Source organism: Camarhynchus parvulus, chromosome 5, assembly GCF_901933205.1.
Source record: "Camarhynchus parvulus chromosome 5, STF_HiC, whole genome shotgun sequence".
NCBI lineage: Eukaryota > Metazoa > Chordata > Aves > Passeriformes > Thraupidae > Camarhynchus > Camarhynchus parvulus.
The window spans coordinates 55,412,846-55,431,808 of NC_044575.1; the positions used below are offsets into that span (position 1 = coordinate 55,412,846).

Sequence of the window (18,963 nt, forward strand, 5' to 3'; positions counted from 1 at the left end):
GTAGTTGGTGGAAAATTGTATAATTTTGCCAAGGGAGGAGAAGGTTTTGGCATTTCTTTTGGAAATCTGACTCCATAGCTCAGCCCACTTTTGGCTGAACATGTAATCACACATTTAAAGAATCCATCAGGCCAGCTGAGTGATCTGACTGATCCTTCCTTGCAGAGCAGGTGTCAGTAGGTGTCAGTACCTTTAATCTATCTGAGATTGTTGTCTCAGGGGTTGAGGACAGGACTTCATGTAGCACTGTACATCCATTGTGCACTGCCCTAAACATCTCAGGGCACCACTGCCCTGGGCCCTTGATGTCCAGCTGAAACCCTGAGGACGCCTATATGCATTCTTTTGTGCCTGTGTTTTTTTTTTTTTTTTTTTTGATGAACTGCCTCAATTTTGGCAACAGGCCAGCACAGTGACCTCTCTCTGCTGTCAGCCATGGGTTTTAGCCTCTCAGTTGTAAATAGTTACCAGTGACAGAGGGATTTCCAGTTAATTGGGGAAATGAGGGCAGTGTTATTATCCTTTCTTACACTGGGGGAGATGGAGACATGAAGAGTGATTTGTTGAGGACTTCCCACTTGGCTGAAGGTCAGGCCAGCAGGATAATCCATCGCTGTGAATCCCAGCCTGATGCTCTGAGTGTTTGGCCACGGTGCTCCAGGGATGTGACAAATGAGACTTGGATCTCTGCCCGCTTCTCTCCTCTTTCTTCTTCCATCCAGACGTATTTTAAATGAAACCAGGATGACTTCAGATCCATACTAAGTATGAAGAGGATGGGTCAAGCTCTCAACCACTTTCTTCTTAATATTCATGTTTTTTCATAAATGCAGATCAGCCTAATTGGCTGCCGGCATACACAGATGTCTCTCTGCAAGAGTACTCAGGTGCTGTGAGAATTCACTGTGAACATGAAATGGAACCAGATTAAAATTTGACCTACAGTAATCAATTTCTAAACAGCAGGACAAGCAGTAAAGAGATGATGGAATTTCTGGACTTTGGAAATCTGTAATTGGCTGTTGTTGTGCTTTTCTAAAGGTGTCTCCCTCATTACATGTCCTGATTTTTCTTTAGATGAGCAGCTTGGGAGACAAAGATCTTTATTAAGTCATCATAAAAGAATGAACCTCTTCCTTGCACATAAAAAGCCACTAAATATCCCTTAAAAGGGCTTTTTCAGCATCATGGAAATAATTCTCATTTCCTTGAAGCAACATCACTTTGTTACTTGGATTGGAAATCTTCACATCTTTTGCAGGTCAATTCAATAGTTGCTGAGGAAGAATGTGTGTGAATACAGTTTCTCCAAAGCAAAATTAAAATGTGCTTGGTAGGAAGCTTTTGCTGTAGCATGTTACTGTGTCTGTGAAGTGAGGATCAATGGAAATTTGCAGAAAGGCTATTATTTACTGTTTCTTTCAAGCAGCTGGAAGACTAACCTGCAGAAATCTTCTTTTCCTCCAAAATCCAGCATGAAAGACTGTTTAGTGAGACATCCCTATCCTGGAGATTAACTAATTGCTCAGCAGTCAGTCATTTTCACTGCACAGCCAAGGACAGTGATTCCTTTCTCACACGCAGATGGAGCAGTGGTTTAACACAAAACAGTTCCTGGGACAGGAGGATTAAGGGGAATTTACTGGAGAGCAATTAGAAGAGTTGTTAGAGCAGTTTGTTTTTGAGGCTGAATTTCACATCAAAGTGAAGCTAGCTGAGGAGTGTACAGAGCAGAAGAACAATAAAGCCATCATTTCAAACCATCTACTCTGCATCCTTGGAGTGCAGATTAATAAAATGAGCAAAGAGTTTATGGAGATTTGCAGGAGTGAATTAGGAGAAGCAGCCTAAAGGCTTGTGTGGGGTCATTTCCTATTAATCCATTTCTGTCTAGTCTTTCATAGCTTGACTTTTTAAATTCACTTTTTAATTAATGTAAACAAAAAAGGAAGGGTTTTTAAATATAATTTTTTTTTTTAAAAAGATAATATCTGTAAAATAAGATTTAAAAGCATTTTAGTATCAGGTAGTAGTAATGTCTTGGGAACTTTCTGAAAAAGAGAATCTGAAAAATAAGATTTAAAAGCATTTTAACATCAAGTATTAATAATGAGTCTAGTTCTCTGGGACCTGCCTAGATTTTAAAAACACGTTCATTTTGGAGCAAGCCTTTTCACCATGGGTTATACATTAGGAATTAGGTTGTACTGGCCTAGTTTTCAGAATATCAGAAAAGAGGATCCCAAATATGCCCTGTTTTGATAGCTAAAGGCTCCTAGAGGGGACCAGTCCTCAAGGACTGAGGGATGCAGCATCCCAGAGCCCCCTGAGCCCATCAGAGCAATGGCCTGGGAAGGGTTTGCAGGGTTTGGCAGTGCCAGTGCTGGGAATGATCCAAGGGGAGTGATCCAAGGGGAGTGATCCAAGCAGGATCTGTCCTACAACACCTGGGGTGGGATGAGCTTTGCAGTGCAAAAGGGTGGGTTTCACATCTCAGGTGGTTTCCAATGTCCCAGGGGCTGTGGGAAGGGCATCTCCATTCCCCTGCTGGAAGGTTTTCTTTGGAAGTGTAGCGAGAATAAGGAGGAAGGGGTGGGTTTCCTTTCCCTGCTGGTGGTTCATCCAGGAAATTGGAGACCACCTGAGATGTGTCTGTTCGGCACACCCACCCTTTTGCACTGCAAAGCTCATCCCACTCCAGGTGTTGTAGGACAGATCCTGCTGGGATCACTCCCACCCCTGGCACTGCAAACCCTTCCCAGGCCATTGCTCTGATGATGGGATGCTCCTTCTGATTTTCCTCAAGCTCTCACTGAGACCCACCAGGCTGGCAGGGTCTCTCAGGCAGTCATGGCTTGTCCTCCCTCTGCAGCTTTTGAAAGAATAAAGTTTGTCTGTAAGGACTGGCTGGGCCCTGAGGCTGTGGGGAATTCATCCCAGCCAGGAGCTGGCAATTCCCAACATGCTGGGGTAGAAATAAAACCAGCATCAGATGAAAGGTGCAAAACACACACACACATACATAGAGAATAGAAACAGGAGGCTTTTTTACACACTCTGCACCAAACCCTGACATTTGCACTGCCAGAGGTGGGGATTTGAATCCTCCATCCCCCCCATCCATGGAGGGTGTCTGCTCAGAGGCGACAGGCACGGAGCTCGCTGTGCAGACACCAGAGACAAGCAGGCAGCTCAGGGTACAGCTTGTCTGACCTGCTTTAACATCCAGCTGCAGGTGAAAGAAATGACTCACACCTTCCAAGTGCCTTTGTCTTCCTCCCTCTGCTGCGCAGGGCTCCTGGAGGGTGAGTTCAGATGCAGACAGAGGCTTCGTAGGTGAGCCCTGTTCTGAGTGTCTGTGCTCTGGAAATTGGGTGTATTTTATGGGGCAGGAAATGTATTTCTGTATTTATGTATTAAGTATTTTCAGGAGCAGGAAATAGCACACATGTCTGTGCTGGAGTATTCTGTGTCTAAATACTGGATCTGACATAAATCTGCCTTCCACATTAGCATGACAAAAATGTAAATTACTTTTGTACAGTGCACTCCAAGATGTGAAAATTAATAGTATTTTTTTGCAGACATCTTTATGGAAATTTATGTTGTACAGCCTTGTAGCATTATTTCCAAAGGAAATGAGATCTGTGTTATTGCAGTATTGGATATTGGTTATACCACTTAAAACTTTTAAATTCCATTTGCCAGCTTCGACTCAGCTTGTGTAATTTCAGGCTAAGGAGGCAAGGGAAGGCAGCTCTCCTATTTCCAAAATAAAAAAAAAAAGGCTTATATAAAAGGGAGCCAAGACCAACACACCTTGTGAGGACACTCTAATTCCCTTTTTGATTGGGAATTAGACATTCCTGGAGGAGGTGGACCAGTCCAAATCCTTCTGGTGGGATCTGAAAGCTGGTGAAGGAGCTGCTGGGTAGGTCTCAGCCAACTGCAATCCAGCTGCCAGCTCTGCAGTGTGGTTCAAGGAAGGGTGCATTTCCTTGAAATCCTGCCTCCATCACTTGGGGAGCTCCAACTCACTTTGTCTGCTCATCCCACTTGCTCCATCTGCAGTGTTTTCAAGTACAGCTCTGGACCTGTGCTGCCAGGTGGGTGCAGGTTAAAAAGAGCCCTCTGTTTCTTCAAATTTATTAACCTGAGGAATGAATCAAGATCATCAACCATTAACTTGATGATCTTGATTCCAACCTTCATGATTCTGTAATTCTCTGATTCTTATTCACTGATCTCAGATGCCTTCTAAGAAGTTGCTGTAATAAATAGGAACAAAAATACAGGCATCTGGACAAATACATTGGGTTGTGAACAATCAGATGCAAGGGAGATGGGGCTCCTACAAGGCATTGAATCAGACAAGATAATTATCCCTGAAACAAACTTTTGAGAGCTGATCAGCACTGACATCAGCCTGGTCTGTGCTTTAATGAGAGTGACCTGTGGTTACTGAGTGGATGTAGCTCTGGGGACTGAAGTGTGATGTTTCTGCTGCAGAAATGTCCAGTGAGCTAAGTCAAACCAATTCTCCCAGGACAAGGTCTTCACACTGGAAAAATCTTTGCTTTTTGGTGGCTCTGTGTGGCTCTCCCTCCCTCCTTCCCTCTCTCCCTCCCAGTCAGTGCACACACACTGCATCCATCACCATGACAACTGTGCTCCCTTTGGATCCGTGGCTGTCCCTTTCTGTGCATTTCTGTGGAGAGGAGCAGGCACACCTTGAACACCACTAACAACAGCATGGGATGTTCAGGCACAGGACAAGATGATCTCTGGTCAAACAGCTGCCACTTTTTATGAACTCACTGTAATTCTTCCAGACTTTTACCAGCTCTGTAATCCCTTCACGTACCTGCCTTGGAGTCACTTATTAAGGGATCTTTGTGCAGATCTCCTGGATGGAGCAAGGTCATGGAGGGATGATTTCCACAGTACTGCTACAGAAAAAGACAGCAGACAAGGGATGCATTTCAAAGCACCTGAAAAGGCCACAGCTTTACTCTTTAATTCAGTGTGTGTGTCTCAGCTTTGACTCCTCATTGCTGGTGCCCTCATCTGCACTTGGCTTTGGGGCTGGTTATACAAGCTGGCACCTCACAGGAGCTGCTCCAGCAGTGACATATCCATTGCCAGGACCTGGGGTAAGGTCCCCCTTTGGAAGGGACAGAGTTTACACTCACATCAGTTACCTCTTGGTGTGGAAGGGAGGGAAAGGAGCCTGAGGTTGAGATCAGATGGAGAATCTCAAAATGCTGGTTTCTCCTCCATACCTGCCTCATAGGTAACTTGAGTATTTCAGTCCCCATGGCTGAATGTCAGTTAACTTCTGCTTCATCTTTGCCAGCTCAGTAATTAATCTCATCTCTGTTGCCCCTTCTACCCAAAATAAATACACTAAGAGAAACCCAGGAACCTGGACCCCTGGGACAAAATTCGTACCACATGGAACTGTCTTTCACAATCTGATCCATAAAGGAAGTTGAGTCCTGCACTTGATATCTGTTGCATTAATGAATTTAGAACTTGGTGTGAGACAGGAGTGTGGCTCTTTACTCCTTGAAATAAACTCTATACACTCTTAATTCAGCTTCTTCTTTAAAGACTGTGACTATTCCTGGGACACACATTTGGGCAGGCCTATGTGTAACTTCTCTGAGAAGGGTCAGGGACAAATTAAATAGCTCATCCAATTTAAGATTTCAAAATAATGCTCTCCCAATCTGCAGAGAAATGTCAGACTGCATGAAATGTTTTTCAATTCTTATTTTTGAAGAAAAAAAGCTGGTTAAATTTATTAGACATTAATAGAATTAAGTTTCCATGTAAACATTTGTAAATATAAACACATTTTAACTATTCTGGTTTAGTTTAAACCTCTGTGGAAGCAGATTAAATCCAGCCACATGAAAAATCTCCTAATATGGAAAAAATTGGTAATGAAAAATAACTATTGCTCTGTTAGTGCTAGAATTCACATCTTGGTTTTTTTTTTTCAGTTCTTTCTCGTGTAGGAACTTTCTTTTCTTTTACTTGTACATATTCTACTGCTCTCAAGTACTCCTGACCAAAACTGGATCCTTGCTGTGCTAGGGGTGCATCTTCCTTGGTTGAGGGGAAGGAAGAGGGGGAAGTTCTCCATGGGGTGAAATGATTTCCTTGGCAGAGTAGTTCAGTGGGAGAGTGAGGACCAAGACCTCAGTCTCCATCCAAAGTGCCATTATCCCACAGGGTCAGCTGGGATGTGAGGGTCTGCTTGGTTATGCATTTCAGAGTGAAAAAGAAAATAACAGTTATGAACACCTACAGGTTACATGAGAAAGCCAAGGGGGGAGTAGGCCCAGGGCTGTGCTCCAGCCCACGTTTGCTCCATTGGAAATAGGGCTCCTCTGAGATAGATCAGTCCTGAATCCTTGACTCTCAGCTAACCCCTGGATTTCTGAGTCCCTAGGCATTTTCTGCACTAATCAGCATGTGGCAGGTCTGCTTCTTCAGAGGAGCTGCCCAGAACCATTCCAGGCTGGAGCATTTTCTGTCCCAAAAGAAGAAAAGGGAAATAATTCATTGAAGAGCTCTGTCAGCCTGTGTCCTGCAGGAAGCTGAGAGAACATGTTCTGAGCAGGTGACAGCAGGGCTTTAGGTGTGTGTCTTCACTGCATGGCCATACAGTAGGGGTAAAGCTCATGGCTGTGAGTGGTCAGTGGGTCCTTGGCCTCACACAGCAGACTAGATTCACATAGTGTAGCTGATGGCATTTGCCACCTTGGCCACCATCCCTTTCTGCTGTTCCCAAAGTGTTTGCTCTGCTCTGAGTCACAGCAGCACTCAGGCTTGGACCCCTCTGCCACTGGGATCAACCCATCCAAATGACACCTGGGCAAGTGGTTCTGGGGCAAAAAGCTTCACAGTAATTTCCTGACTTTTATAAGGACACACTTCAGGAGTGTGAGGTACAGGTGGTGTCAGATTAGAGAGGTTTTGGCTTTTCTTCTGCCAAACCCAGCAGCAGCAGTCACTGGTAATTATACTCTGTGCAGGGAGATAACCTCTGTCTGCAGAAGGTTTGAACTTAGTCTAGAAGAAGGATAAAAGAACCAAGATTGGACTGGGGGAGAGAGGGAGGTGAGGGTAATTTTCAGAGAAGTGCAAGCTTTGGGAGAGGAATCAAAAACTGCTGCTGTGGTCTTTGTTGCTGTCATTCTGGTTATTGTAAACATGCAGTAGGACAGAAGTTGTCAGAGTTGCCTCCTGCCTTTCCCAAGGGCACATCCAGTCCTGCACTGGCCAGGGAAGCACTGTGGGCCTGTGACAGGCTGCTGGAGCTTCCTCCCTTCCAGCATCCTTCCCTTCCAGCATCCCCCACTGCCTCTGGACAGCAGCTGCCAGGCACAGGCTGCCTGCAGGAGGGCAGGGGGCTCAAGCTGTGAGACAGATTCATGGCCAGAAAGCAGGGGAATCATGGAAACACAGAATGGTTTGGGTTGGAAGGGACTTTAAAGATCATCCATTTCCAGCCCCCTGCCATAGGCGGGGACACCTTCCTCTATCCCAGGTTGCTCCAAGCCCCATCCAACCTGGCCTTGAACACTCCCAGGTGTGGGGCAGCCACAGCTGCTCTGGGCACCCTGTGCCAGGGCCTCACCACTCTCAGAGTAAATAATTTCTTGCTAGCATCCAGTCTAAACCTACTCTCATTTTAAAGCCATTCTCCTTTTGTCCTGTCCCTACACAACCTTGTAAAGCATTGGGTAGAGAGGATGTTTCCCCCACTGCAGATGTTTTCAGGGACTCAGCACAAGGCAGAGCAGCACAGCCAAACGGGGACACCATGAGAGGAACCAGCCATGTCCCCTGAGACACTCCTTGGGGACACATCCCTTGCAGCTGGTTGCTTTCACTGCTGCATCTTCTGCCAGAGGTGCTGCGCTGCCCTCTGGGGCAGGAGAGGCACAAACAAAACATCACACAAAACCCACCTTCCAAATGTGCCTTTAGAGAGCGTGGCTTCAATTAAATGGGATCACTCAGTTTTGAGTCAAGGGCAGTTTCCTTTGCCATTATTTGCTCTTGAGAGTGGCCTGGGGAGAGAGAGAGAGAGAGAGAGAGAGAGAAAAGCTCCATGAGGGCAGCTGCTAATGAAGGGGAATCTCCAAATGAGGGAATGTGTCACTGCATCTAGGTCAGAGTAGTCACATTAAAGTAACTTCCATGGTTGTCCCTTGGTTTTGTTTGTATTTTTTTTTAACTGGGCTTCTAATAAGCAAGTTAACCAAATTATTATAAGCAGCTGTGTCTATCAGCAGCAGGCAAGGAGATACCAACTGCATTTGAAAGCTCTCTAATGAAGCTTTGAAGTCCAGCTCATCCTAGATTCATGCAGTGAAGGATCTGTTGCCATCGTGGCACTTCTCTGCTGACTTCTGAAGATGTGAGACTTGAAAGTAAATAGATTCTCAAATATGGATACTCAAGTTGATATTTCAAAAGCCTACGGCTGACTGACACAGGGTTTTGTTTGTGTATTTCAAGGGCTTTGTTTTCCTTTTCTTACCACACTATCCCTTCACAGTCCATATTTGTATTTAATCACAGGCTGCTTTTCACAGTGTTGTCAAACAGAGAACCAGTTTCCCAGATTCCCAGTCCCACATTCAAGAAAACTGGATGAACCTAAAAATAAAAATAAAAAATCATATGAGTAACATGCAGAAAATCAACAAAAAGATTTTGCTCTGTGAATCGTCTCTCAGCTTCCTCAGAAAGGCTCAAATTCCTTTTTCTGTAGCAGCCTGAGACATGCTGCTGGGTGAAATAACTCAGCTTTAGATGGCATGGCACGATGAGAGGGTGGATATTGCTGGGATTTAGAGCCACACACAGCCCTGTTATGCTGCTTCTCCGTGGCGCTTCCAGTTCACCTACACATATTAGACATACTAATTCTGCCGTAAACACTTGTAAAGTGTGTGAAGCCACACATGTGGCCCATGGGGAACCTCCAACACTCCTAAAAAACCCTAAACCTAACAGCAAAATCAAAAAGTATTGAGCAAGCTGGGATTTTGCAGCCTCTGGAAGGGTGTGTACATTGAATTTGTCTTGCAGCTGTGTAGTCCCTGCTGAATTACTGTTTCCTTTTGATCTGTACTAAAGATAGTGACAGAGCAGGTATGAGTGTGAGTAATGGGTAGGTTGGCATCACAGTATTTGGGTTCTTTGTCAAGGGCTTTCTTCTCTTTGTTCCGTTTCTTTCCTTCTGTTGGTGTTGGGATATTTTTAGTTTTTCAAGTAGTAGTATTTTCTGCATCAAGAAAAAGGTGAAACCCACCTTTAATGTATCCTGTTAAGAAAGTGTGTGTGTGTGTGTAAGTACCCTATCTATAGTGGTTAACCTTGAGGTTGCTGTCTCTTGATCGGCTCCATTTGAAATAGCTACAAATAGTTAAGATGGAAAGGAAGATCAGAATTAAGAATAAGGAGAGAGAAATGGCGGTTCTCAAGACTTTTAACCCATCTCAAATTAATATTTTCATGCAATGTCCTTTGAGTCCTGACTCTGTTGTGGATTTATCCCCCCACAGATCATCTTCAGGAAGATCAGCGATGTCAAGAAGGAGGAAGAGGAGCGCCTGCGCCAGAAGAACGAGGTGACCCTGAGCATCCCCGTGGACCACCCCGTGCGGAAACTCTTCCAGAAATTCAAGCAGCAGAAGGAGATGCGCAACCAGGGCTCCACCCACGCCGACCCCGAGAGGAACCAGCTGCAGGTGGAAAGCAGGAGCGTGCAGAACGGGGCCTCCATCACGGGCACCAGCGTGGTCACCGTGTCCCAGATCACGCCCATCCAGACCACCCTGGCCTACATGAAAAGCAGCGAGGCCGTGAAGCAGAACAACCGCGACGTGATGGAGCTGAAGCCGAACGGGAATGGAGAGCAGAAATGCCTCAAGGTGAACAGCCCCATGAGGATGAAGAACGGGAACGGGAAGGGCTGGCTCCGGCTGAAGAACACCATGGGCGCCCACGAGGAGAAGAAGGAGGACTGGAACAACGTCACAAAGGCCGAGTCCATGGGGTTGCTGTCTGATGACCCCAAGTCCAATGACTCGGAGAACGGTGTAAATAAAAACCCACTGAGGAAAACAGACTCTTGTGACAGTGGAATCACAAAAAGTGACCTTCGCTTGGATAAAGCTGGTGAGACTCGCAGCCCCCTGGAGCACAGCCCCATCCAGGCGGATGCTAGGTGTCCTTTCTACCCCATTCCTGAGCAGGCCTTACAAACCACGCTGCAGGAAGTCAAGCACGAACTCAAAGAAGATATCCAGCTGCTAAGCAGTAGGATGGCTGCCCTTGAGAAGCAGGTGGCAGAAATTTTACAAATATTGTCTGAAAAGAACGCATCCCAGCTCTCTTCCCCCAAGTCTCATTTATCACCCCAATCTCCTCCCCAGATACCCTGTCAGGATATTTTTAGTGTTTCGAGGCCTGCATCACCTGAATCTGAAAAAGATGAAATCCACTTTTAGCATATACCTATGTGTATATATGTATACAGTATATATGCAGAGGTGTATATATACCTTTATACATATATATATATAAATGTGTGTGTATACGGTAAATATATATACATATATATTTTCACTTGCATCCAATATGACTTGAACACACCGAGGATTTTGATATGTAAATATTGCATGTCCAGCTGGATTCTGGCCTGCCAAAGAAAGCAATTATTAACATAGATATTGCTTGTATAATATGCAGTTGACTGCATGCAGACTTTACATTTATTTATAATCTCTATTATGTAATAAAAGAATGACTTTTGTTTAACAAAGGCAATGTACTATTTAAAGAATCAGGGTCTAACCTGCCAATATTGCCATGACAGTTTTGATCTCAGGCTGGGTGAATTGAGCTTTTATTTCCTGACTGTCTTTTCTGCCGAGTTAAACAGTAGATTAATATGACGTGAAGGACACGTTCAGACTCCTGTTAGTATTGTTTGTTTCCTGGTATCATTCCATGACAATATACTGTATATTTGGTGATGAATTCCCCTACTCCTCCTAAAGGGAGGGCTCAGCTCAGTGGGCAGGGAAGGGCACCGTGCCTGGTGCTAGGGTGGATCACTGGAATTTATTTGTGTGGGTTTTGTGCATGCACAGCCTTTTATTTCAAGTATCCTCCTGCTCTTTTAACATCGTAAGTAAGAAATAATAATAATAAGAATAATAACAATGGTGATTTATGTAACAAAGTGAAACTAACAGAAACTATCTCAGTTGCACTCCCTGAGTGTTTGGGGGTAACTTCTTTCTTGAAAGCCTCCTTTTACTGATGCCATTTTTACTGAACTGTTAGAGTAACATTATGTAAATTCTCTTTGCAGCACTCAGTGGTGGTGTCCAGTTCTGTCAGTATCTTCATTAGCATGTCCCATTTTTGTGGGGTTGAGGTTGCTCTCCCCCTGTCCCCCCCTATTGCCCCTGGCAGAAAGACTTTGCACGAGGTCTGAGCAAGGGAGAGAACACTCATAGTTCAGCTTCTTGGGAACCACAGGAGCAAGTTTGAAAGCCTGAAGTTAAAAGGCTGCAGTAAATCCCCCTCCACTCTCTTTCATGAGGACATTTATCAGTCTGCAGCTGCCTTTAGAAAGAGAGACAATAACTGGTCAGGGTGTAGTTCTGTGTAGTCCAAGGTGTTTGGATGATAATGGGTGGCTGGGAGAGTGGTGGGTGTGCTGGGGGATGGAGCCCTGCCTGGAGTGCTGCTCCTGCCTGGGGTTCCTGGAGGTTTCAGTGCATGGAGGGGCCATGTTTCAGGAGCAGGCTTGCAGTGCCCACAGGTCCCACACACACTGAGTCCCTCAGGCTGGTGTCAGAGCCCCTGTCCCTCCTCTTAGCTGACTCCCATCAGCATCTCCCAGCCTTGGGCTGTGCTCAGACCCCCTCTCCACCTCCTGGGCTGGAGCTGCTGGCTTTGCAGGGCTGCAGCAGGGCAGGCTTTGCACTGGATCTTGTTTGGAGCTGGACTTTTAGACTCTGCCCCTGAGTGTGGTGAGGGTTTTTGCCTCTCAGCTTGCACTGGTTTGAATCCAGGTACACAAGATGCGTAGCAGAAATTACCATTGCAGCTTCAGAGATGTTACCTGGGGTAGTTTGAGGCCAGCCCAGCAGAGCACAGTGGCTCCTTCAGAGAAGGATTCCCCCTGGCTATGGCTTAAATGACCTCTTGTATCAAGATCCTGTGTTTTCAAAAGTGCCTGGAGTAAAACATGTATGTACCACAAGGCATCACTATGAATCAGGTATATCAAATACATGGGTATAATTAGTGAGCATTCTAAACACACACCAGTATTAGATTCATTTTTTAACATTAGGAAATTAGCCTAAACAAAATCACATCCTGAAAAACTAAAAAAATCCCTAAAACCCAAACAAACCAGCATTTGCAGTAGTGGGAATTAGGAATCTACATCTTAGGGTGAACATATCTTTGACTGTGAAATCCAAACCCATAGAGCTCCAAAAGCTCATAAGAAAGCCAGAGAAGTCATTGCTTCTGTTGTGTCAACTCATGGAGGCTTTTTGGGAGATGACAGCTTTTTCTGTCCTGTTTCTGCCCCTTTCTTAGGGAAATTAGAGGGAAAAAAAAAAAAAAACAACAAGGGGAAAGAACAAAAAGCCACAGTAGGGGACAGCTCTTCCCAAAGCCTGGTGGTCAGGCCACCCACTCATTTTAGTTCTCTGCAGCTGCAGTTGCCTCTGTCAGAATTTTCAGCTGTATTTTGCAGATGCTGTTCTGACACAAGTGCAAATCCATGACTCTGCAGCCATGGTTTGGACTGCAAAAACAACCTGCACGTGCAAAACAACAGGACTTCCCATTCCTGTCACAAGTCCCACCCTGGGACTCTGAAAGAATGGGGGCGTTATGGGTTATGGGGTTAGGGAGTTACAGGGTTGCTGCAGGAGTCTGCACAGACCTTGTGGGTACAGTTTAAGTGCCAAGATGTCAAGTGTTGAATGTTCTTGCCTGACTTGGTCTGCTGGTGAAGACAGACACACAGCCACTGCCCAGGGCTGCCTGGTGAATAGCTGAGCCACACAGGCTCAGTGTGGGAGCCAGACTTTGTTAAAATTCCTGGAATGCATGAACCTGCCATGAAGTCATGCTGTAAAAGAGACAGCAGGATAATGGGGGTTGGCTTTGTTAGAAAGCTTTAGCCTTAATTCCTCTGCCTTTGTGACAGACTGCTTTTCTTTCTCTATGACTGATATTAATTCTAGGTAGAGCTGCATGGCATGCAAAGGGATCTCTGTTTAGGTTTATCTTGCAAGTCAGGTGTAACTTTGTGCCACTTTACAATGAGAGAATGTGTTAACAGGATTAGTCTGACCTTGAAAATCATTTGGGCAGGCCCAGAATGTCTATTACAGTTCAAGTGCAGCTTGAGTGGTTCAAATATGTAGTGAGTGGCTAAATAGTGTAAAATACCAAGTTCATGGAACAAATACAGTGTCTCCAGGTCTGTTTCTAGTGCTTTGACTCTGATATCCCAGCACTGTCCATTGCCAGTTCAGTGGAACCAGCTTGCACCTTGCACAAAGCAGTGGAGTGTGTGATGGACGGGGCTGTCCCAGGCTCTGTGTGCTGGGGGAGGCCCAGATTGTGGGGTTGGCAATGGCTGGTGCAATTCTGAAGGACTTTGCCTCCAAAATCCGTGTTGGGAGTATTACATGTTGCTTCATGGAGTCGTCAGCAGTTCGTCTCCCATGGGGTTGTCATTGTCCCCTCATGGAGATGTCATTGTGCATGATGTGAGGAGTGACTGGGGCTTTCCTTCTCTGTTAAAAAGCATGATTCACAGTCCTGTAGTTCAGGCTGGACTGAAAGCAACCACGTGTAGTCATTAAGTGCAATAAGGACACCAGGGTGTCACTTCCACCCAGGCCAGTGCTCAAGCAGTGACACACCATGGGGAGGGAGCTCTTGGCTGCATGCTTTCCTTTCCTTTCCTGTAAGAGCTCAAAACCTGTACAGATGTTCCTGCCAGATGCTGGGAATAGCATCCTTAGCACCTACCCTGTGCTCTGTGTGTCCAAAGCATTTTACCTGCACACCAGTGGATTTTATCTTTCTGGACTCTGGAATAGAAATAAAATGTGTACAGAAAATGTGTACAAAAAGTAAACACTCCCCAAAGCAAATGAACTAGAGTACTTTTAATAGCTTTTTTTGTGTAATGTTGCATATAAGAGATAGAACAGCACTTCAGGATAATTACTGAAAAAAATACTGTTGTAGTAAGGATTCAGTTCTTCTGAATTTGTATTTGTAAATGTTTTTTTTTTTTCCTGTCTTTGCCAGGGCATGGGGGTTAGAGCAGAGCTGATTCTGGAAGTGACAAACTTAAGCTTTGTCCGTTTTTCTTTTCTGTGTTCTGCAGAAGTAGCACAACTGTAGGGCCTTGATGCTGCACCAGAGTTTGGGCTCATTGCTAGACTCAAGTTCAGTCTTCATTTACCACCACATGGAGAGTAACCCTGTTGCACAGGTGTGAAGGTTGAATCTGATAGTCAGATCAGACTTGAATATGTATTTTGGATCCCAGGACAGTTTCAGAGGACTGGAAGCTGCAGAAATAATTTTGTACTCTTTGCAAAGCCAAGAGCAGTTGCCCTGGAAGTAACTGAGACCGTTCCACAGACGTCATCATTGCCTGGGTCAGAAAACAGATGTTGTGCTCATGAAATAGCTTAGAGGCTTTTGGGGGGAAAAGATGTCCTGAACTGGAAGGAAAAAAAAAAAAAAGCCAAAGGTTAATTTGGAATTTGGGAGTGAGGACATAGAGGAATATATTGTGAGAAAATTACGCTTTTTTTACTTGGATTTAGAGCATTTAGAAAACTCAAGCCTATCTTTTTGGATGTCAAAATTGAACAGATTGTCTTTTAAAAGAAATACTTTTTTCCCTAAGAGAGGTGGTGTCAAAGTGATACCTGGTTTATTTTTTAAAAAAGAGGTTTTCAAATACCATTTTCCTGCAGAGGAGGGTTTGAATGGGTTTTGTTAACATTGCTCTTAATAGGCTGTAGGAGGAAAAGTTTGATCATCTAGATTTCCACATCTGGGAATATTTTTTATAACTCTCCCCTAATTTTTTTGGTGCAAGCAGATAACATAATCTCTACATGTTTTATTTGGTTTAATATGCTATTGTGCATTTTCAAATGAAATATGTTCTTAAAGCCAAGTGCTGAATGGAGCTAAAACCGACAAAAAGTCCACATTTCTTCTGGCAGAGAAGCAGTGAATGTTCTTACTGACATAAAGAATATTGTGCAAAGATCAGTGCTGTGATATCTAACAAATGACAAACAAACTAAAATCATCCTTACTGAGGGTGCATTTAGCCAGGCAGAAAATTGACCTTGTAGTGCACAGTGGGACAAGAAGGCACATATTGATTTTGTACACTCAAATAGCAGAAGCATTTAAAAAGGGCTTGACCAGGCCATGCTGAATAAATTGTATTTATTTCTTATATTATGCTAATCAGCCCCCTGATGCATGGCACGTGGAACCAGGAATCTGAGGCAGTATTCTCACAAACATTTTAATCTGTTTTCTATAAAGCAGATATGTTCTTTCCTTTGTTATTTTCTTCTTGGAGGTGCAAGCTTGTTTGGCCCACAATCTGAGGCTACTGGTGTGCACCAACTCTGTGTCTGGCTGCCTGCCATGAATACATCAATTAGCCTTAATTAAAAGCCCTATAAAAAGGATTTGGTGCTAGGTTGGGTTCAGCCCTACCTGCTCCAAGACAGGATGAGGCTGGCAGACTTTTTTCCCCTGAGGGACAGGGAAAGTCCATTAAAGGATACTCAAAAATCTGCTGTTAGGGGAAAATGTGGGCTTCAGGAGAGCCAAAGCTCTTCCAGTATCCCAAAATCCTGTTGGAAAGGGGCATGGAGTATCTAAATTATGCAGCTTCAGTGTATGGACTGTGTTTGCAGCTGGCCCTGCAATGAACAGAGGGGGTTGGACCAAGTGATTTCCAGAAAGTCTCAAGTTCTGTTTTATCATTTAGTGATTCTGTAGATTTTAATAGCACAAACAGGAGGTAAAATTTGAAGGTTTTTAGTTATGTCCTATTTTTTTCTGGTTTTCAGTTCAAATACCATGCGGAGGAGCATGTTGCCAATTTTCCAGATAATAGTTGTGAGAGCCAATACTCATCAAACAGACAGCAGAGAAATCTGGCATATTCTAAAACTATGGCATAGAAATAAATTAAGCATTTAGTCGAGCATCAGCTAAAATCCACACTTGGTGCCAAGCACTGAGAATAATGTCTCGGTGACTGTGCAGTTTCTGGAAGCAGTGGGCTGATATGGATACATCAACAACACCCACACCCTCTTCCAGCCTCTTCCCCAGTCCAGTGCGAGGTGATTACAGTGTCTGAAAATGCCATCAAAATATCAACAGCATTGGAGCTGCTTTTCAGTGCTGCCCTGGCAGATGTGCACGTCCAAGGCTGTAGGAAATGTGCAGGTTTCTCGTTAGTGGCTGGATCTGGAGGTGATTCTCATCCCTCTGGATTCTCATCCTTCTGGATTTTCATCCCTCTGGATTCAGCCTGCTCCTCTCATAATGTGTGCACACCATTAATCAAAAGACCTGGACTTGTCCAAAGGGTCTGGGCACATCCATGGGGTCTGGGCACATGCCTAGGGTCTGCCCACGCCCCATTCCCAGGCTTATTCCCTGCTTGTCAAGGCACATGCAAAGGTTTACACCTGGCTCTGTCAGTAGATATTTTCCCAGACTCTGTAACCTCCTCAATCTCTGTGATGGCTTCATAGGGTTCCTCACAAAATCCTTCCCAATCTGTGGTTTAGCAACAAGTCTGCAAATTAAACAGGAATAACAGGGTGAGCCACTCTCAGGGCATTTTTTTATTAAACAAACCTTAGTGGGTTTAAAAAAATATTTTATTTTATTTTATTTTATTTTATTTTATTTTATTTTACTTTTATTTGTGGCCCTTTTGTACACTCTTGAGCAGCGCAGTGTTCCACAGAATGGCAGGGACTGGGGTGTTTGTGGCTTTTAATGAACCACTTTGAGGAGTGAGACACCAGCTTCTGCCATGTGTGTGACCATTCCTACTCCAGTTACACTTTGGGTGAACTTCAGCCCTAGCAGCAATTTGAACCAGTGCCATGTAGTGATAGTAAAAATTTCTCTGTATTTCCTCAGGCAAACCTAAGGCTCTGCTCAGCTTCTCCATGTGTCCTATGCCAAGACATGTGGGCACTTTCCTGTTCTGGACTTGGTTTCAGTAGAGTTTCCTGACATGTTCCACCTCTTTTCTCTGTCACCACTTTTATTTCCTAGGAAAAGGAAAAAATAAGCACTTTCTGACTAAGCATTGGGAATTCAATTGCATCCAAGGCTGCTGCCAGGACCATTAGTTGGAGGTCACAGTTCAGTTTGTAAACTGGGTGTCTTATCTGAGCTCTCATGGAAAAAGGCATTTTTTTTCCTAAAGGAAAACAAAATTTCTGCTCTACTTCTAATTAGTCCTCTGTTGTCCCTGCAGCATTAATTACTGCCTTCTTCACTCGAATCATCAAATGCTATTTGGCAACAGCTTCTTTATTTTTTTAAATTTTATTTTAAGTATAATTAGGAGTCCTGGCATTACAAACAAGCTCAGTCAGGTTGTACCTTAAAATTTCAGAGCTGAAATATCACCTCAACTAGTTGTTTATACCCAGCTTTTTGAATACCAACAACCCTGCTGCACTCAGTGCATGTTTATCCCTTTGAGGTCATCGGTGGGCGAGTGTGAACATCCTTCTCCTGAAATCAGTCACAAAAGGGGTTTTATTCTGCAGGATCCTCCCAAAATGGGACTTTTAGAAAAGGATTATGGGTGTAAGGATGCAGGGGCACCTCCCAACCCTTCCTGCTGCCTGTTGATGTCCTGTAGGTTCCCAGACACATCCCTTTTCTATTTAAAGGAAGGGCTGAGGGCCACCACCTGCCTAATTCTATCAAGTGGTAAATTGAATTTATCGGGTGAGAGAGGCAGTAGCCAGCAATAAGGCAGGATTTGGATTTTAAAAATCTGCCTGGTGGGAATTGGGCAAGCTACCAGAAAGACAATAAAGGATTTATCTGGCAATGCATGCCAAAGGAATGCTAAACTTGTGAGCAGGAGAATTTATTGATACCAGTGGAAAAGCTCATTAGCATTGAAGTGTGAAGCAGGTCTGTAAATGTTCCTTTCAGCTGTCCCAATAAAATCCCTGCACTCAGACAAGGGGAGCTGTGGCTCATTTCTGTGGAGGGCACAACTGGCTAATGAGCTTTCCCAGAAAACTTGCACACAAACCATGTTTTCTCCAATGTAATAGTTGGCACTATTTCCCTTCCATGGACACATTTCACAGCTGACCTCAGTGTCAGCCTCCCCCTGCCCCTGTTTCACAGAGATTCAGAGATGCTCCTAAAGCTGGAAATGCTGCAGCATTTCTCCTAGGGCAGCTTTGTTCCCCCCTCCCTTACTTGTTGATTGTTGATTATTTGCCCTTTATGAGATCTCCAGCCCTGTAAGGGATGTGGGGCAGCTTGTGGGGCTGCAAGCAGAGGTAAAGGTTCACCATATCTTGTCTGCAAAACATGCCAGCCATAAAAATACTCCTGCTAACAGTTTAAAGCTCCAATGCCTTATCAGCACAGTTTATGTAACAAAATCCCATTAGTCCTGCCAAGCACCCTCACATGAATTAGGACATGATATGCTTCATAAACCTTACATACCCACTGACTGTTCTTCTGCACAGAGACTTCCCTGGGCTTTTATGTGCAGGTGTAGCTGAGTATCTCAAGTTAATTTTTGTGCTTTGAAAGCTACATAATATGAAG

General features: G+C 44.4%; 1 protein-coding gene across 1 annotated transcript in view; it reads left to right on the forward strand.

Moving 5' to 3' along the window:
- Window positions 1-10,538, forward strand: part of KCNH5 (potassium voltage-gated channel subfamily H member 5) — a 153,211-nt gene extending 142,673 nt beyond the window's left edge. The window contains exon 11 of the mRNA XM_030949319.1: window positions 9,591-10,538. Coding sequence (XP_030805179.1) covers window positions 9,591-10,538 — 948 coding nt within the window. The remainder of the gene's footprint in view (window positions 1-9,590) is intronic.
- The last annotated feature ends 8,425 nt before the right edge of the window (window positions 10,539-18,963 follow it).